Raw genomic sequence first — 16454 nt, forward strand, 5'->3', positions numbered from 1 at the left:
ATAATCTATCATTTTCATCAAACTGCATGGAACTGTGTTAATAAGGATCCTTGAGGATGATACCAATTACTTGTTCGATAATAAGCTTTACAGCTTTTTTTTTTTCCCATTAAAAATTTTTACACTTGATCTTAGCCAAAAGGCCAAGAAGCGATCCATTAAAAATTTTTAATGGGCGCCTGGGTGGCTCAGTCGGTTAAGCGTCCGACTTTGGCTCAGGTCGTGATCTCACGGTTCGTGAGTTCGAGCCCCGTGCCGGGCTCTGTGCTGACAGCTCAGAGCCTGGAGCCTGTTTCGGATTCTGTGTCTCCCTCTCTCTCGGCTCCTCCCCTGCTCACATCTCTCTCTCTCTCAAGTATAAATATTCTCTGCCCCTTCCCTGCTTGCACTCTGTCTCTCTCTCAAGTATAAATAGACATTTCAAAAATTACAAAATTTTTTTTAAGACACTGAGGCACCTGGGTGACTCAGTTGGTGGGGCTTCCAACTTGATTTCAGCTCCAGTCGTGATCTCACTGTTCGTGAGATCGAGCCCCGAGTCTACTTCTGCACTGACAGCACAGGAGCCTGCCTCAGATTCTCTATCTCCCTCTCTCTGCTGCTCCCCTGTGTGCTCTCTCTCTCTCTCTCTCTCTCTCTCTTTCGGTCTCTCTCTGGCAAAAATAAATAAGCATTTAAAACAATTTTGAAGACGCTGTGCTGCCGACTTTGGCAATGAAAGTGGCCCCGAGTGAAGGCGTATAGGTAGGCACCAGAAGCTGGACGAAGCAAGGGACAGATTCTCCCCTAGACCCTCCAGAAAGAACGCAGCCTTTCCCGACACCTTGATTTTCGGACTTGTGATTTGAGAACTGTAAGATAATACATTTGCGTTGTTTTAAGCCACTGAGTCTCGGGTAACTTGTTACAGTGGCAACAGGAAACTCATACACAGGGGGGAGACAGACAATCAATACATAATTGAGCATAAGTTCATTTTATGTCCGTGGGAATAAAATACAAAGTATGTCACGGGTAAGAGTGATGCAGGGAAGGGCAGAGAGAGTAGGAAGGGGGTTTTAATGAAAACGGGAAGGTGTGGGCGGAAAGACGGGAAGTTGGGGAGAGATACGGCCAGGAAGCTGCCCCGGGGGAAGGTGTTCTAGGGAAAGGGAGCCGTCAGTATGAAGGCCATAGAGGAGGGGTCCTCTGCTTAGGCACTACAGGTGTTCTGGGCCAGACTGTCCTCTGTTGTGGGCTGTCCTGTGCACCACCTTCTTAGTTGTGACAAGCAAAGGTGTCTCAGGACACTACCATTGTTTTCTGGAAGCCGTGGAGAGCCACGGCTCCAGAGGTAGGTCAGTAGCGTAGCTCAGGCACGAGCCTGCTGGGGCGTGGGTGTGACAACAGGCCAAGGTTGGACAGTTACTTTGGAGTGCATGGCTTTGACGCTTCGACATTCAGGGAACAGCAGCAAGGGCATCATGGGGAACTTACTAGAAAAGCGGACCCCAGATGGGTGGGGGTGGGGTGGGGGAGGCACTGGTTTGGGGTGCTCTCATGCCATGTCTCTGAGCTGCGACGGTGCGGACCCTGCCTTAATTTCAAGCTCACTGACTTCACAGCTCTTCTGGAACATTCTCCCTGTGCCAGGTCCCGGTTCCAGGCTGTGAAGGGCTGCCCCACGGTAGGGGGGCTGGTTCCGAAGTCAGACTGCCCGACAGTTTCCAAGCCTGTGACAAACATAGTCCCTATCCCTCGACGTTTATTATGAGGCACAGACCGGATGTCTACCCCATGCATTCAGCCCAGCGCTCGGCGCCCCGTAAGTGCTCCGTGATTGTTCTTGTGACTGTCTGTCTGTCTACCCATCTGTTTGTCTGCCTGTGTCGTGAAGGTCCACATCAGCACCGGCAGGATGAACCCATCTACCTCATGGCCTTTCAGAGAGGATTACATGACGTGAGTCTGTCAAGTGCGTAACTCATTGCTCAGCATAAAACAAACGCTCCGTGAATGGTCGCAAGTAATATTATCTTAATCATTTCTTTTCAGAAAATGAGCGCTGGTAAAGGGCTTCACCGTTAATGGCGTTCTCAGCTGCTTACTTGGAATTACCCTCGAGGTGCGCCTCACCCTCCTGGCCAGAATGTCCTGACCTCCCCGGTGGTAATTGTTAAACCAGGAGCCGAGACGTTAGTCCTTCCGTCCCCCGAGCCGGGGCCAACCGAGGTGGGTCTCGATCTGTCTGTGATCTGTTGGCAGGGGGGTTGATGGTTTCCCTCACACGGCAGCTCTGGTGGGGAGCCCTACGTGTTTCGTACAATGAAGGGGTGGGGGTGGTGTCTGAGACACCTTATCAGCTGAGAGGTTTTAGCCACAAGTAGCCGAAACCCCAAGTAAAGGGCATGTCATTTTCTGCAAGTCCTGAGGTCAGGTGGTGCCGGGGTTGGGTATTTCAGCAGCTCCACAGTGTCATCTGAGACCCTTCATACTTCCCTCCTGCTGTTCTCAGTGGGTGAGTGGGCTCTCAACATGGTGTCAAGGTGGCTGCAGCCACTCCAGCCATCACATCTTCATTCACTGAAATTCAGAAGCAGCAAAGGAGAGCTGTATGATCCAACGTTAAAACATAAGGAAGATTTTCCAAAGCCCATCCATTTATTCCTCTCCAGGAAACCCTTCCCTTGGGTCTCAGGACCCTTCCCTAAACAAATCCCAAGCAAGAAGAGTTGATTAATTTTGTGGCTCAGACCAATCTCCCCTTAAGCTGAGCGTAGAGTCACTTTCCCTGAGCACATAGTCGCCAGGCAGAGGGCACCCCCAAGTAAAAGTGGGGTTCTGCCTGCAAGAAAGGTAGACAGAGGCACGGATTCGTGTGTGGGTAACTCACGGTGTCTGCCTCAGAGGATTTCGCCTCATTCCGACTCTCCAGCCCCTCATTCCGTCATCCCAGTGACTTGCTCAGACGGAAGCAAGTGGAGCAGAATTGAGGCCCGGAGTGAATTTCCGGGGGAGGTGGCCATTATTCAAAACTTCTGCAAGAAACCCCTCACTCTGTGGTAGCAAACGGATTCCAAGGCAGATTTCCCAGCACTTTGAGGTTCGGGGGTGGGGGGGTCCACACTGGGAGAGAGAACCAGCGTGAGGTGAGAAGGGGATTCTGAGGCCGCTCAGGATCAGCCCCTCAGATCAGCCCCCACCCCCGCGTGTCTGAGTGGGAGTAGACACTGGGGAGCCATGTCACCAAGCATCTGATGGCCATTGAGAATGGGGCGCCACAACGGGGGTCAGCAGGACGGGGGCCAGCCGCTGCGGCCGCCATGCTGAGCCCAGCTTCCAGAAGGACACTTCCGCAAGCAGTCGGGGGCGGTGGTGGGCGGGGGACGGGGTGGAAGGAAGGAGAAAACAGAGCAGTTAGCACAGTCGTATCAGCTCGCCTCCAAAGGAAATCTCAGAAAGGGCAAGAGAGGGAGATCGAGGGGGGGACTGGGCGTCTTCTGATGACACGCACTGAGACAGAGTGCCATGCTTTTACTCCCAGGCTGGAGGGGCATGGAAAACGTGAACTTGGTTGAATTCATGACTTTCCGTTTGGTCAAACTGGGGGACGTTTCACACCGGAGTTCAGCGCCAACGTGATACCTTCCCCTTGCTTCGCCCCCTAGAATGTCAGCCATCTGAGGACAAGAATCACGTTCCAAGTCTTCCCGGCACACCCACCTGGGGGAGCGTCCCCAGCATAACAGGTGTCACGATTATTTGCAGACATTATTATTATTATTATTATTTTTTGCTGTTTATTTATCTTTGAGCGGGGGAGGGGCGGCGAGAGATGGGGGCGGGGACAGAGGATCCGAAGCAGGCCCTGTGCTGACAGCAGACAGCCTCACACGGGGCTCGAACTCACCATTGTGACCTGAACTCAGGTCGGACGCTTAACCGACTGAGCCACCCAGGCGCCCCTGCAGATATTATTTTTAACAGCATTTTTTTTTACGTGATGGACGCGGCATCCGAGCGCACTGCAAATGACACAGCAACGCGAAAGTTCATCTGCAGAATAGCGGCCTCCGAAGTATATTTACGAAAGGAGCCGGTGCGGTTGTCATTACTTACCATGATGACTTTTAAATAATGCATTGAAATCGTTTTAGCTTTCATGAGACACGGGCAGCTGAAATTAATTGCACGGGGAGTTAGTGTTTAAGGAGGGAACAGTCGTGCGTGGCCATTAGAAGCAGAAGCCTGAAAGTGACAGAGGTACGGAGGCTCATTTTCCCCAAGAGTAACTTAATGTCTTGCACTAAAGGTTCTACATCCCAGAATCTCGCGAGGAGAGACGCTTTCCTCCTGGAAGTCGGCTTTGGTTGTTCTCATCAGTGAAGACACAGAGGGGACGCGGGGTGGGGGGCGGGGGTTGAGCTCGTCCCTAACAGCAAGGGGAACAGGATGTCCCTGCAACCCAGAGCCGGCCCAGCAGAGAAGGGGCCACAGTCCAGGCGTGCTGTGCTGACCTGCAGGCTTCTGGACCTGCCCTGTGCTCTGTGCTCTCCTCTCTTTCGTCACTTTATCTCTGTAAACACCGCGAGGCATGGGTGGGGCCGGGGTCTTCAGCCTCTTACCGTTGCTGAGGGACCCCGGTAGAGAGCTGGCTGTGAAGACTGCACCCCAAAGCAGGAGCACTGAGACCCCATGTCCACCCTTCCGGGGGCCGTGTGGAGTGGGGAGGCATTGCCCTGGACACAAACAGCCTCCTGAAGGAAATACCGGAAAGAAAATTCTTCAGGGATGGAACGTGGTACCAGAGGGTTTGGATTTTCCTGGACCTTGGATCCTGCTGAGGAGGGAAGGCGAGGCTCTGGGCTTCTGTTCTGGCGTGTCGATGGTGGCGGGCGTGAGTTCTGGACACAGTGCAGATAGGATCCCCCCTGGCAGGAGGGTGCAGGGGTGCTGGAGGGTGCAAGGAGGGTACTGGAGGGTGCAGGAGTACAGGAGGGTGCAGGGGTGCAGGAGCGTGCAGGGGCTCAGGAGGGTGCAGGGGTGAAGAAGGGTGCAGGGAGGGTACTCGAGGGTGCAGGGGTGCTGGAGGGTGCAAGGAGGGTACTGGAGGGTGCAGGAGTACAGGAGGGTGCAGGGGTGCAGGGGCTCAGGAGGGTGCAGGGGTGAAGAAGGGTGCAGGGAGGGTACTCGGTGCAGGGGTGCAGGAGCGTGCAGGGGCTCAGGAGAGTGCTGGAGGGTGCAGGAGCAAGGGCTCAGGAGGGTGTGGGAGGATGCAGGGGTGCAGGAGGGTGCAGGGGTGCTGGAGAGTGCAAGGAGGGTGCAGGAGGGTGCAGGGGCTCAGGAGGGTGCAGGAGGGTGCAGGGGCTCAGGAGGGTGCAGGAGGGTGCAGGAGGGGGCGGTTTGTGGTGACTTTCCTGGAAAACATCAAATGAACAACACTGCCCAGGTGCCAAGTCTCACCTGGTACCATTGGATGAAGGCTGGCCCCACAAAATAAGGGCTGAGGTTTTGTCTTCTTTCGGTTTCTAGTATTTTTACTCATCTGGAGAGCACTGATCCCTAAATAGGTTTTCAAGAAGTTTTCAGGTGTCAGGACTTAAAAATGGCATCTGTGCCCTTTCTTTTTTAAAAGTTTAATGTCTGTTTATTTTTGAGAGAGAGAGGCAGCACAAGTGGGGGAGGGATAGACAGAGAGGGGGACGCAGAATCCGAAGCAGGCTCCAGGCTCTGAGTTGTCAGCACAGAGCCCAACGCGGGGCTCGAACTCACACACTTCGAGGTCATGACCTGAGCCGAAGTTGGAGGCTTAACCGACTGAGCCACCCAGGCGCCCCACATCTGTGGCCTTTCTGATGTTATCTGGCTCCTAAACATTAGCTTCTATAGCAACAGGGACGATAAAATCAAGCCTCGCTCATCTTTTAAGAAAAACCCCTAGGCTCATACCTGTTTCCACCCTGTGTACAAGTTTCAACCTCCTTCTGCAAAGTCACAGCAGTGATTCATCTCATGACCGTGATCTTGAAGAACGATATTCACAGTTTGTCTGTTTTCACCTTAATTCAGACATGTCACGGGAAATAATTATTTTGTGTAACGTACGTAAGTTTATATGCATCTAATGTACGTAGGTTTAAAATTTACCACGAAAACTAACCAACGAGAATGCAGTCATGCAGCCGATAATTAGGGAGTACTCACTCCCTGCTCAAGGTGGTTTTCCGCACTGGCTGTCACGGGGCCAGGCCTTACCCTGTCGGGGGGCTCATAGCCTGGTGAGACGGGCCATGGGTGCAGCGGACCCAGTGGTCCACACAGCTCCGTCTGGCCCCTCACCCAGCCTCGCAGAGCTCTGGAAGGGGAGACCACACGCCCGGGATGGTCCACAGACACTTCCTGGACTCCACTCTTGCCTGGGCCTGGGGTGCAGGCTAGGTTCCAGAGCGTAAGGGCACCAAGAAGTGTGGGTGAAAGGCAGATTGCAGCAAGCTGACTTAAATGCTTGTGGTCGGGTGGAATTACGGTGCTTTCCACGTGTCGCTAGCGACCCGTGATCAAAGCTGGGGCTGCTGACTGAGCCCTGGGGCCGAGTTATGATTGTGTTTATTCCTCCCCAGCACGCACTATGACCCCATTTTACAGATGGGGAGATCGAGGCTCAAGAGGCTAAGAAATGGAGAGGAAAATGATGGAGGCCCTAAGCGCTGGAGTTGAAATTTGAAACTGGATCCTTTTGCTTCCTGAGCTAAGACCCAAGGGGCCCTTGCTTTTGTGGCCTGGTATCTGCTGAGCGCCTTCACGAGTGTGGCTGCGTTGACCCTGTCAGAATGCTGCGGAGTCAGCCCCAATCGCTTTTTCTTCAGAAAGTGGGCCTTTTTGGGGGGGGGGCGCTTGGGTGGCCCAGTGGGTTGAGCGTCCGACTCGGCTCAGGTCATGGTCTCGCAGTTTGTGAGTTCGAGCCCCGTGTCCGGCTCTGTGTCAGATTCTGTGTCTCCCTCTCTCTCTGCCCCTCCCCCGCCCGTGCTCTGTCTCTCAAGAATAAATACATGTTAAAAAAAAAAAAAAGAAAGAAAGAAAGAAAGCAGGCCTTTCCCCAACAACAGATACAAAACACGATGGTTTCACTGCACCTTCTGCGGCAGAGGACTCAAAGTCCTGGATGTCTTCTGGGTTCAGCCCAGATCGGAGCAGAGGAGGTCTATCTAGGCACTGAGCAGCTTTGTGACGATTCATGTTCTATTAGCACATAGCGACTTCCAATTTTACACAATCCCATGGTATTCTTGAAATGATTAACAATCATGACCTTGTTTTGTCTGTTTAGGTAGGCTCTATGCCCAGCGTGGGGCTTGAACTCACGACCCTGAGATCAAGAGTCACATGCTCTACCGACCGAGCCAGCCAGGCACCCCAAATCATGACCTTTTTTAATAAACTGAGAGGCCGAGGACAGGTGAGGCACTGAAGGCCTTTTTCCTGAAGGATCTGGGAGGACCAGGGACAGGCACCCCGTAGGGCGGCAGGCATAGGGGGACAGGCACAGGTGTATGATGCAGTCCAGCCCTCACACTCCTCTGCTCAGGACAGAGCTGGACACGGAAGCCAGAAAAACTGAGACTTGATCCAGCCCCAGGCGGGCCCCAGAGGCCATCCAGTCACTCCCCAAAGAAGGCCTAGGAATAAAGAAGGGCAACTTGAAAAACCATCCAGACAACTTCCCCAAACGTTTGATTGTATAAATAATTTATTTCTGTTCACAGCATCATATATGCATATAAAAGGGAACAGGACCAGAAGAGGACGTTCAGGACAGAGAATTACAGCAGCAGAAAGGAAAACCAAAACCAGGAGACGACAGTCCCAACACCATGACAGAGAATCTGTGAAGAGAATCGGCTTGAAATAAAACCGGCCTCCTTGTGTCTAGGGGAGAACCTTTCGAAAGCTCACGTGGGGAGGCCAACTTCCTCCGTGTGAAACCCATTCATTCTTCAAAGGGGCAGGAGGCATAATAGATCACTGATGCCATATTGGAGAGGACTTCCCCCCTCCCCCCCAAGGCCACGCCAAGGTAACTTGACACATGCTTCCTCTGTTTGGTCAGAGACAAAAGTGGGCTGTTATTAGGTCAAACACCACAGAGATCAACGGAGACTCTTAACTATTGGTGGATACACCACAGGGGCCTTACTTGACCGCACAATTTACTAACAGTTGACTGCACCCCTAAGTATCGATAATGCAAAAACCAAAGTCATTTCGCTTCGTTTGTAAAGCATGACGGGACTTGAACAGGGATCTCGAACCTAAGGATGGTTAGCACGAGGTGGTTACAGCATTTGGCATCGTCAATGTCACAAAATAAATATATTATTCTCTCAATAGCGTGGCCCTACCAAAATGTCAAAGTGCATAAGAAATTGTTACATGTGAAGAAAATAAAGGAGGATGGGGATTTTTTTTTTAATAACTCTATACAGAATCTTCAGATGATGGGACCAGCCCATTTAGAAATCAGTGACTACGCTGTCGAAACGTAAACCGAAATCCTGCAGGCTTTGACAGTGCTTAGCTCTATTTTTTCTACTGAGTTGCTACAAAAATACCAGCCTTGGGGAGGTACCAAATACACCGACCAAAGATAAAAGGAAGATGATGGGCCTGCTAGGTTTCCTCTTTTAAAAGGTTTCCTGTAAGAATTGGGTTTCAAGCAGGAAAGCAGGACCACCTCTGGGTCTTAAATTAACTTTCTGAGTGTAATGGACAATAGGCATGGGTATATAATCTGACGACCTCACATGCTCAAGCATGATCATGCCCAGTTGCTCTATAGGCCTCCTTCGTAAAGAAATTCCTCACAGTGGGGTGTGTGTGTGTGTGTGTGTGCGCGCGCGCGCGTGTGCATATGCAAAATTCTACCTGTGAACATGAATTTGAAGAGGAAATGAAAACCAAACGGTAAGTAGAAGTTTCCCTTTTTGATACTGTGTCTCAGGGTAAATGACAGCTTCTGCAAACTAAGACTCAGTCCTGATTATAAAGGATTTTTTAATCACATTATTAAAAATATGTATTTCTTCTTCTTTCGCTTTATCTATTTTTCCAAAGCCTCTTTCAAGTAAACCGCGAAGTGCCTGAGTACAGGTGATCATTACATCACAGGCTTTCTTTGATCCCAAGCACTCATTGTTTGCATTTGCCTAGCAGGCCAGTTCCCACAAGAATGGATTGGGAAGGACCTCATTCCTTGTGCTTTCCCTTGGCTTTTAAAATCCATGCAACGAGGTCGGCTTTTGCAACAAGGTGGGGTTTTATGTTTTTGGCGCATGACATCAAATACTCTAACGAGACATTTTTCATGAAATGCTTCAAACCAGATAGGCCACGATGAGCCAAATTAGAAATTTGAACACGTCCCCACTTGCAGCGTAAAAGGATCTAAAAGGGCAGAGCGGAGTCTTTTTTTTTTTTTCTTTTCCTAAGGTGAATATTTCTAAGGTGAGTATTCATTTGTAGAATTTCTTAAAAACATGTCTGAAAACCAAAACCCATCATCAAGCTGTTCGTATTACAAGAGACGGCCTTGCAAAAAACCATCTTGCAATTCAGCACACATCTGCGGCTGGTGTGCTCATACAAACCAATCAGGAGGCTAAGAGATTTTTTAAGATTCCACACATATGGGTCTAGGTATTTATGCCGATTACACAGGACAGAGGGAGGTCCCTGTATCTACACACACACCCCATCCAGCATTTACGCCAAGAAGAGCCTTACCCTTTAAAAACCTTTAACTATCCTGCAAACAGTAAATATATCATTTGCCACCACCTCCAACAGTTTTTTTTTTTTTTTTAATTTTTATTGGTCTCTTTGTGTGATAATGACCTACACATGGACAGGGTCCAAACCATCTGGAAGATGTCTGATTCCAGGCTGAAAAGCAGTTCTCAACCGAACTGGTCTTCCGTAGCCACCATAAAAGCACCAGGAAAGGGGCAGCTTTGTGGCCATCCCCCCGGCCAAGGCCAGCGCGGCGCCCCACGCTCTCGGGCTGCTGTATTGTTCCAGGCAGTCCTCTGATGGCCCAAATCACCACCACCTCGTTTGGGGCCCAGAGCAGGACAAATGAAATTTCAACAGGGGCCTGCCCTGTGACATAAAACTATCCGGCTTCCCGAGCCCACGAATGCAGGGGGAGGCCGTTCCCCCCCCCCCCAGCACCTCCCACTGCCAACCTGCCCCCCAGATAGGTGCTCCCAGGGTTCTGGGAGCCGCATACCTCAGGTGACTCACAGGTGGGAGCCCCAGTGAGGGCGGGGCAGCCCAACTTGTGGCGGGCGGCGGAAGAGATCGCTTTTGTCTCTGACATCCGAGTTTTCCACCTGGGCCGGGAGGGGCGGACAGCAGGCCAGGCGCGTCCACTCCCCAGCGCCCCCCACCCATTAGTAGCTCTGGCGTTCAGACAAAAGGTCCCCTGAGCTGGGGGTGGGGGCCGATCGAGGGCAGGCTGGCAACTCGGTATACACACCCAGGTTAAGTCACTAGTCCTGCGTCTGGGTGCACAGACTCCGTTTTAAAAATTCGAAGCATAGCTTTGGTTCTCGGTCTTTGTTCGCGGGCGCGGATGCTCCTTCGTTCATCCGTCCATCCATCCATCCATCCATCCATCCATCCATCCATCCATCCCTGACTTGCTCGCTCCCTCGCTCGCCCCCGGCTCGCTCCCCGCTCGCTCCCGAACACAGCCGGGCGCATTACCGCTTCTTCTTCTGCTTGAGGGACTTCCTGCGTTTCAGAATCATCTCATAGAGCTTGTCCATGCCCTCGGTGAGGCCCTCGCCGATGATGGCGCACGCCGGCTGGACGTGGTAGGTGGTGGCCGGGATGAGCTCGTGCAGCGCCAGCTGCTTCTCGATCTCGGCCACCGGCAGCGACTTGGGCAGGTCCTGCTTGTTGGCGATGACCAGCAGCGGCGTGCCCTGGTTCTCGGCGAACTTGGTGACCTTGTGCAGCTCCGTCTTGGCCTCCTCCAGCCGGTCCACGTCCACCGAGTCCACCACGTAGATGATGCCGTCCGTGCAGCGGCTGTAGGACTTCCAGAGCGGCCGCAGCTTCTCCTGGCCGCCGACGTCCCAGAAGTGGCAGCTGATACCCTTGGCCGTGCCGTTGCTCAGCTTGATCTTCTCGGTGTTGAAGCCGATGGTGGGCACCGTGTTCACGAACTCGTTGAACTTGAGCCGGTACAGCACCGTGGTCTTGCCGGCCGAGTCCAAGCCCAGCATGACGATGTGCAGGGACTGGAAGGCCGAGATGTTGGAGGAGATGTTGCCCATGGCTCCTGGCTGCGGCGCCGGCCACTGCGGCTGCGGCGGGAGGGCGCCGCCCCCCGAGCAGCTACGCGGCCCGAAGCGGCCGGGAGCACCTGGGCCAGCCCCTGTCGCCCTCCGCCGCGGGCACCGGCCCGGCCTCGGCGGCCCCCCCGGGGGGGCGCTCGGCTCGGCGCGCTCAGACGCCGCGGTCCCCGGGCCCCCGCCGGCCGGGCATCGCGTCTCTCCGGCGGGCTTTTGTCTTCCGCGAAGCCGCCTCCGCGGCGGCCGCGCAGGGGGGGGCTCGCGCCCGGCGCCCTCCCCCCGGCCCCGGCTCGCTCTGCGGCTGCCTCCGGCCGCGCCCCCGCGCTCCGGCCGCTGCCCGGCTCTCCGCCTGCCCGCCCGCTCCGGGCTCCGGGCTCCGGGCTCCCGGCGCTCGCCTCTGCCTTGGGAGGGCCGCGGGGCCGCTCCCGCTCCCGGGCGCGCCTCGGAGGCGCAGGCGGGGCGCGGGCTTCCCCGGGCGTCGCTACCCGCGCGGCTGCCTGGCTGTCCCCCGCAGTCCCCGCGCCGCCGCCGCCGCCGCCGCCAGCCTGCAGCGGCGGGAGGGCGCCCGGCCCCGCCCCCGGCCCCGCCCCTCGGGCCCCGCCCCCCGCCGCCCCCGGACCGCCGAGCACCTCCCCTCCCCGCGCGCGGCTTTCGCGCCTTCCGAGCGTTCGAAATCGCCCTCCGCGTCCCCCTCCCTCGCCGCGCGCAGACAATGGGCCCGGGGCCGACTCTTCCTCCCGGGCCGGCTGACGCATCGGATGAAAATAGCTCCAGGCTCCCGGAACCCCCAGCCTCCGAGCCCGGGCCGCACAGCCTGCCTCGGGGAGCGGGTTCGGGGGGGTCCCCGTTCAGCCGGCCCTGGAGCGGCCCGGAGGCCCGAGAGGGGGCAGGCGAGGACAGCTTCCGCCCCTGGGGCTGGGGAGCTCCCGGGTGGGCGTAGAGGGCCCCGCGGGGGGGGGGATGGGGCCGTGTGGTCAGGCCCCCGGGAGAGGAGCAAGGAAGGCGCGGGCCTCAGGCAGCCGCCAGCCTGCACCCCGCGCCTGTCCCGGCCCGGGCGCACCCCACTCTCGCGCCCTCTGCGGTGCCCGGGGGCCCCGGCCCTCCATGATGGCCTGTATCGCTTTCTTCCTGGGGCTCCAGGGCCGCTGCTGCGCCTCGAGCCCAGGCCTGCGCCCACGGAGCCCCCAAGGTCCAGCGTTTCTGGCCTTGTGGGGGCCACCGTGAAGGAGAGGCATTTGCACCCTAGGCCACAAGCCTTGCTTCCCAGATGGCTTAGACGACTCACCTTTCCCAGACGGCACTCTAGGCTGCCACAAACAGTGCGGGCATCCTCGGGAGCCTTATCATGAGGGAGCGCGGTCTGCCTCTCCACTCAGACCTGAGACCCACCTGCTCACAGGTGAACCACGCCTCCCTTGGGGCGCCAGAGGCTCTTGGGGCCTGAAACTTTGAAAATGAGTCCCGGGCTTGGAGTAGATGGCACCGTGGGTTACAATCAACACCAGCTCCCCTTCCCCGGTTTCCATGTCCCTTCACTCCAGTGCAGCGCCTTTCATTCTGGTTTGGAAACACATAACAAATGCGCGTCCTCTGGGTGCAGAGGAAGCCCAGGGTGCATTATGGGTAACACAGACCTGGGGCCCGAGCTGCTCCGGAGAGGCAGCCGGTGGCTGAAATGGCCCCTAGCATCTTTGCAACACTCCAGTTTATTAGGCAGAAAAGACAGGAATGGGGCCACCAGGGACAAAATGAAAATGACAACGTTTATGAACAAATACCAAAGTTTTACAGAAATGCTTTCCTTGACCACCTCCCCTGCACAAGCTGTGGTAAAGTAAATGAGAAGACCACACCTGAAGATCCCATCCCATCTTTGGGACTCCGTGGTGGCAGCCGTCACTGCAGTCCCAGTGGTCCGGACGGGGTCCAGGGACTGGAACTGGAATGTCAGGGCTGGAAATGGCCTTGTGAGTCCAGATGAGGAGACCGAGGCCTAGGCACCTGGGACTTCACCAGGGTGGAGCCAGGACTGCCTGCTCCAAGCCCAGTGGTATTCATGCCCAGGGCCCAGGGCCTGCCGTTCTCCCTCAGTTCACACACCACCCACACACTGTTTGAATGTAACAGGGAATGAAGTTGTAAGCAACGTGAATTCAGTTGCAAAAGACAGAAACGGAATTCACACCGGGTTGGGCAAAATGGAAATACATTCACTGACGTAACTGAAAAGTTTTATGCTTACGGTGGTCTTCAGGCATGGCTAGATCCAGGAGCTCCAAGGAAGTCTTAGACCAGGCCTCTCTCTGTTTCTCTTTGTATCGATTCTTTTTCCTACTGTCATCCCTGGACTCACAGCCTTGGTTTAGATCCTAGAAGAAGAAAGGTGTAGCTCTTTCCCAGTAACTGCAACAAAAGCCCGGGGAACACACCCTTTCGGCCCGTTCAGCGCACTCTGGGGTCAAGACCGCTGTCCAGGAGGGTGGAGCACACCAGTAGACATGGCCCAGGGGGCTAGAAGTGGGGAGGGGTGGTTCCCAAAGAATATTCAGGCGTCTGTTCTCAAAAGGGCAAGTGGTAGTGAGTAAGCAAAAATAACAGATGTCCACCTAGTTCATAATGATGTCATTTGGTTATTGGGAACCCTGGGAAGGCAGGATTTTGTGTTTTGGGAATGATTTTCTCGGCTCTTCTGAAGGTCCGCCCCAGAGATAGTCACCTTCTCATGAGATTGCTTCTTCTCCTTCTTTGCTCTGTGTTACAGGCAGGGCCTAGGCTGGGTGCCAGCCCCAGACAAGCCTGGGACTTGGGCATTTGGAAAGTGATAGAGCAGTGAGGAACCCTCTGGATCTGGCTCCCACAAATGATTTTTTTTTTTAAGTTTATTTATTTATTATGAGAGAGAAAGAGAGAGAGCACGCGATCATGAGCTGGGAGTGGCAGAGAGGGAGGGAGAGAGAGAGAGAGAAAGAGAGAGAATCCCAAGCAGGCTCTGCACTGTCAGCACAGAGCCCGAGGTAGGGCTTGAACTCACAAACGGTGAGCTCATGACCCAAGCTGAAACCAAGAGTGGGATGTTTAACTGACTGAGCCACCCAGGCACCCCTGCTCCCACTAATGATCATAACACAGGGCTCCTTTTTCTCACCTGCATCTACCCGCCCCCCCCCCAACCCGCCATCAGATCTTGGTTTTATTTTAAGGGTAGCAGAAAGGAAATATTTTCGTAAAACATTTGATGTGTCCTCTGGATGCTGTGCTAATTACTGCCTAGGGAGGGTTGACTATAGCCCCCACCGTTTGCACCCCATGGTGGGGTTTAGCAATAAAGGGCCGTCTGTTGTCCAGTAGAGAAGACAGATTAAAAAACATGAAATAGCCTTCCAGAACAGAGCCGTTAAGCAGCAACTCACTATAACTGAATAGCAGCCACTCTACGTTCTAATTTCACTCACCAGGCGATAAGTTGATTTTACAGTTGATAATTTAACTTCTAACACATAAAATGTCACTCAGCTGGGTCAGCTGGTGACTTGCCTTCACGTATGGATGTAAGTTGAAAAACACTGGGATTATGTAAAGGAAAGTCGTTTTCACTACCGTGTCAGAAACGCCAAGACTCGAGCTGAGTCTCCTTCTATAGGGACACAGCATTGCGGCTACCCGCCCCGGGGAAGCGTGCAGAAACTGGCTGGACGCTCTGTATTTCCCAGCACGTTCTAGCCACTGCCTACTTCACTGTTCTCGACCTCCTCATGTCTACACTGTGTCTAACACCGGTGGTTGCAAAGATTAAATAACACAGGCAATAAGTAAATAAGAAACAAATAAATGATACGCGTCAAAGGGTTTGGCACCGTGCCCGGGGAACAGAGTAAGTGCTCAGTAAATGTGAGCCTTGCCAACAGCAAAGAAAGGGGTTTTATAGCGTCCACACAGTCCTTGGATAGTGACACCTGGCCCCCCGGGGCAAGGGTTCCACTGAGCGGGAAATACTGGCCGCCGGGTGCCACCTTCTGCACCCCCATTTATCAGGATAGGACCGTTTCTCAAAAAGCGGCGCGCCCTTCTGTCTCGCCTGAGATGCGCTTCACGTCCAGCGGCCGTGACTTTTCAGCTCCTCTCCCTCCTGCATCAAGATGGCTCGACACCCAGAGAGACTCAGGTAGTTCCGGGGAACAGAATACGGTAGCTCCGCCGTCTTTTTGAAATTGTATCCTGACGTATTCTGAAGGGTTGGGGAATGAAGTGTGCCACGGATTCAAATAACTTTTGACTGAATCCAGTGACTAGAGCAATTATATACGTTGCATCACTCGTATGTTTGCTTCGGGAAGGGAAACGCCATGACATGTCAAGCGAGCGTCCTATCCAGAGCGGAATGTGTTTGGGTGGACATATCAGAACACGGGCACGTATGCCCCCACGCTCGCCCAGAATATGTGGCGTTATTTGCGTTTTCCGACTGGATCCCTGGATTCCGGCGCGCTGCCCCCTCCCCCCACCCATGCTAAGCTGTTATAATGCAGGAGCGCCCTCTACTGAGCTTCCCGTGTAATAGCCGAAAGCCTGTCCAGAGGCAGAGTTGCTTGGTGCCTTTGGTATGTATTGAACCGGTGAGTGTCTAAGTGACTCTCTAACCTGGCTCTCTTTGTCTGGAGTTGTGGGACTAGATCTCTTAGGCCCCCACTTGTTAAACTGAGACAGCGCTTCTGCCTGGGGCTCAGAACTTGAGGACAGCCCTTCCCGCGAGCAGGCTTGGGTCTTGTCGGTGAGACCGAGGCAGAACAGGTGGTTTGCCAGGAGACTGGACGGGAACTTGGCAGAGCATGAAGGGCTATGGCCAGGAGAGCGGTTCAAAGAATCGTAAATTGATGGAGGAGAGAGGAAATCGGCATCCAGGAAACCTGGCTGAGAGGAGACGGTGAAAGAAACCCGTTTTTGCACCTGATTCAGAGCAAGGTAGGGCGGCCGGAAATGGAGCTGGGGCAGGCAGAGAAAGCAGCCAGGGCCTCGGTCAGCCGAAGCCAGGTGGTCCAGGATTGAAGTTCTTTGTCAGGCGGGAGTGTCTCCTTCACAAAGACCCCCACCCACACTCCCAGAAGTCCTGGGGAGGGACAC

At 54.3% G+C, this 16454-nt stretch overlaps 1 protein-coding gene, 1 non-coding gene and 1 pseudogene across 2 annotated transcripts; all 3 read right to left on the bottom strand.

The window, feature by feature from the left end:
- Nucleotides 1-155, bottom strand: LOC111561990 (annotated as a pseudogene).
- Nucleotides 156-7316: 7161 nt separating this feature from the next.
- Nucleotides 7317-7389, bottom strand: TRNAK-UUU. Its single transcript has one exon. It is a non-coding gene; the product is annotated as a tRNA-Lys (tRNA).
- Nucleotides 7390-7708: 319 nt separating this feature from the next.
- ARL4C (ADP ribosylation factor like GTPase 4C) lies at nt 7709-11894 on the bottom strand. Its single transcript, XM_011285620.4, has one exon. The coding sequence runs from the start codon at nt 11316-11318 to the stop codon at nt 10740-10742; it is 579 nt and encodes a 192-aa protein (XP_011283922.1). The 5' UTR covers nt 11319-11894; the 3' UTR covers nt 7709-10739.
- Between the last annotated feature and the right edge of the window lie 4560 nt (nt 11895-16454).

The sequence above is a fragment of the Felis catus genome, chromosome C1 (assembly GCF_018350175.1).
Source record: "Felis catus isolate Fca126 chromosome C1, F.catus_Fca126_mat1.0, whole genome shotgun sequence".
Classification (NCBI taxonomy): Eukaryota; Metazoa; Chordata; class Mammalia; order Carnivora; family Felidae; genus Felis; species Felis catus.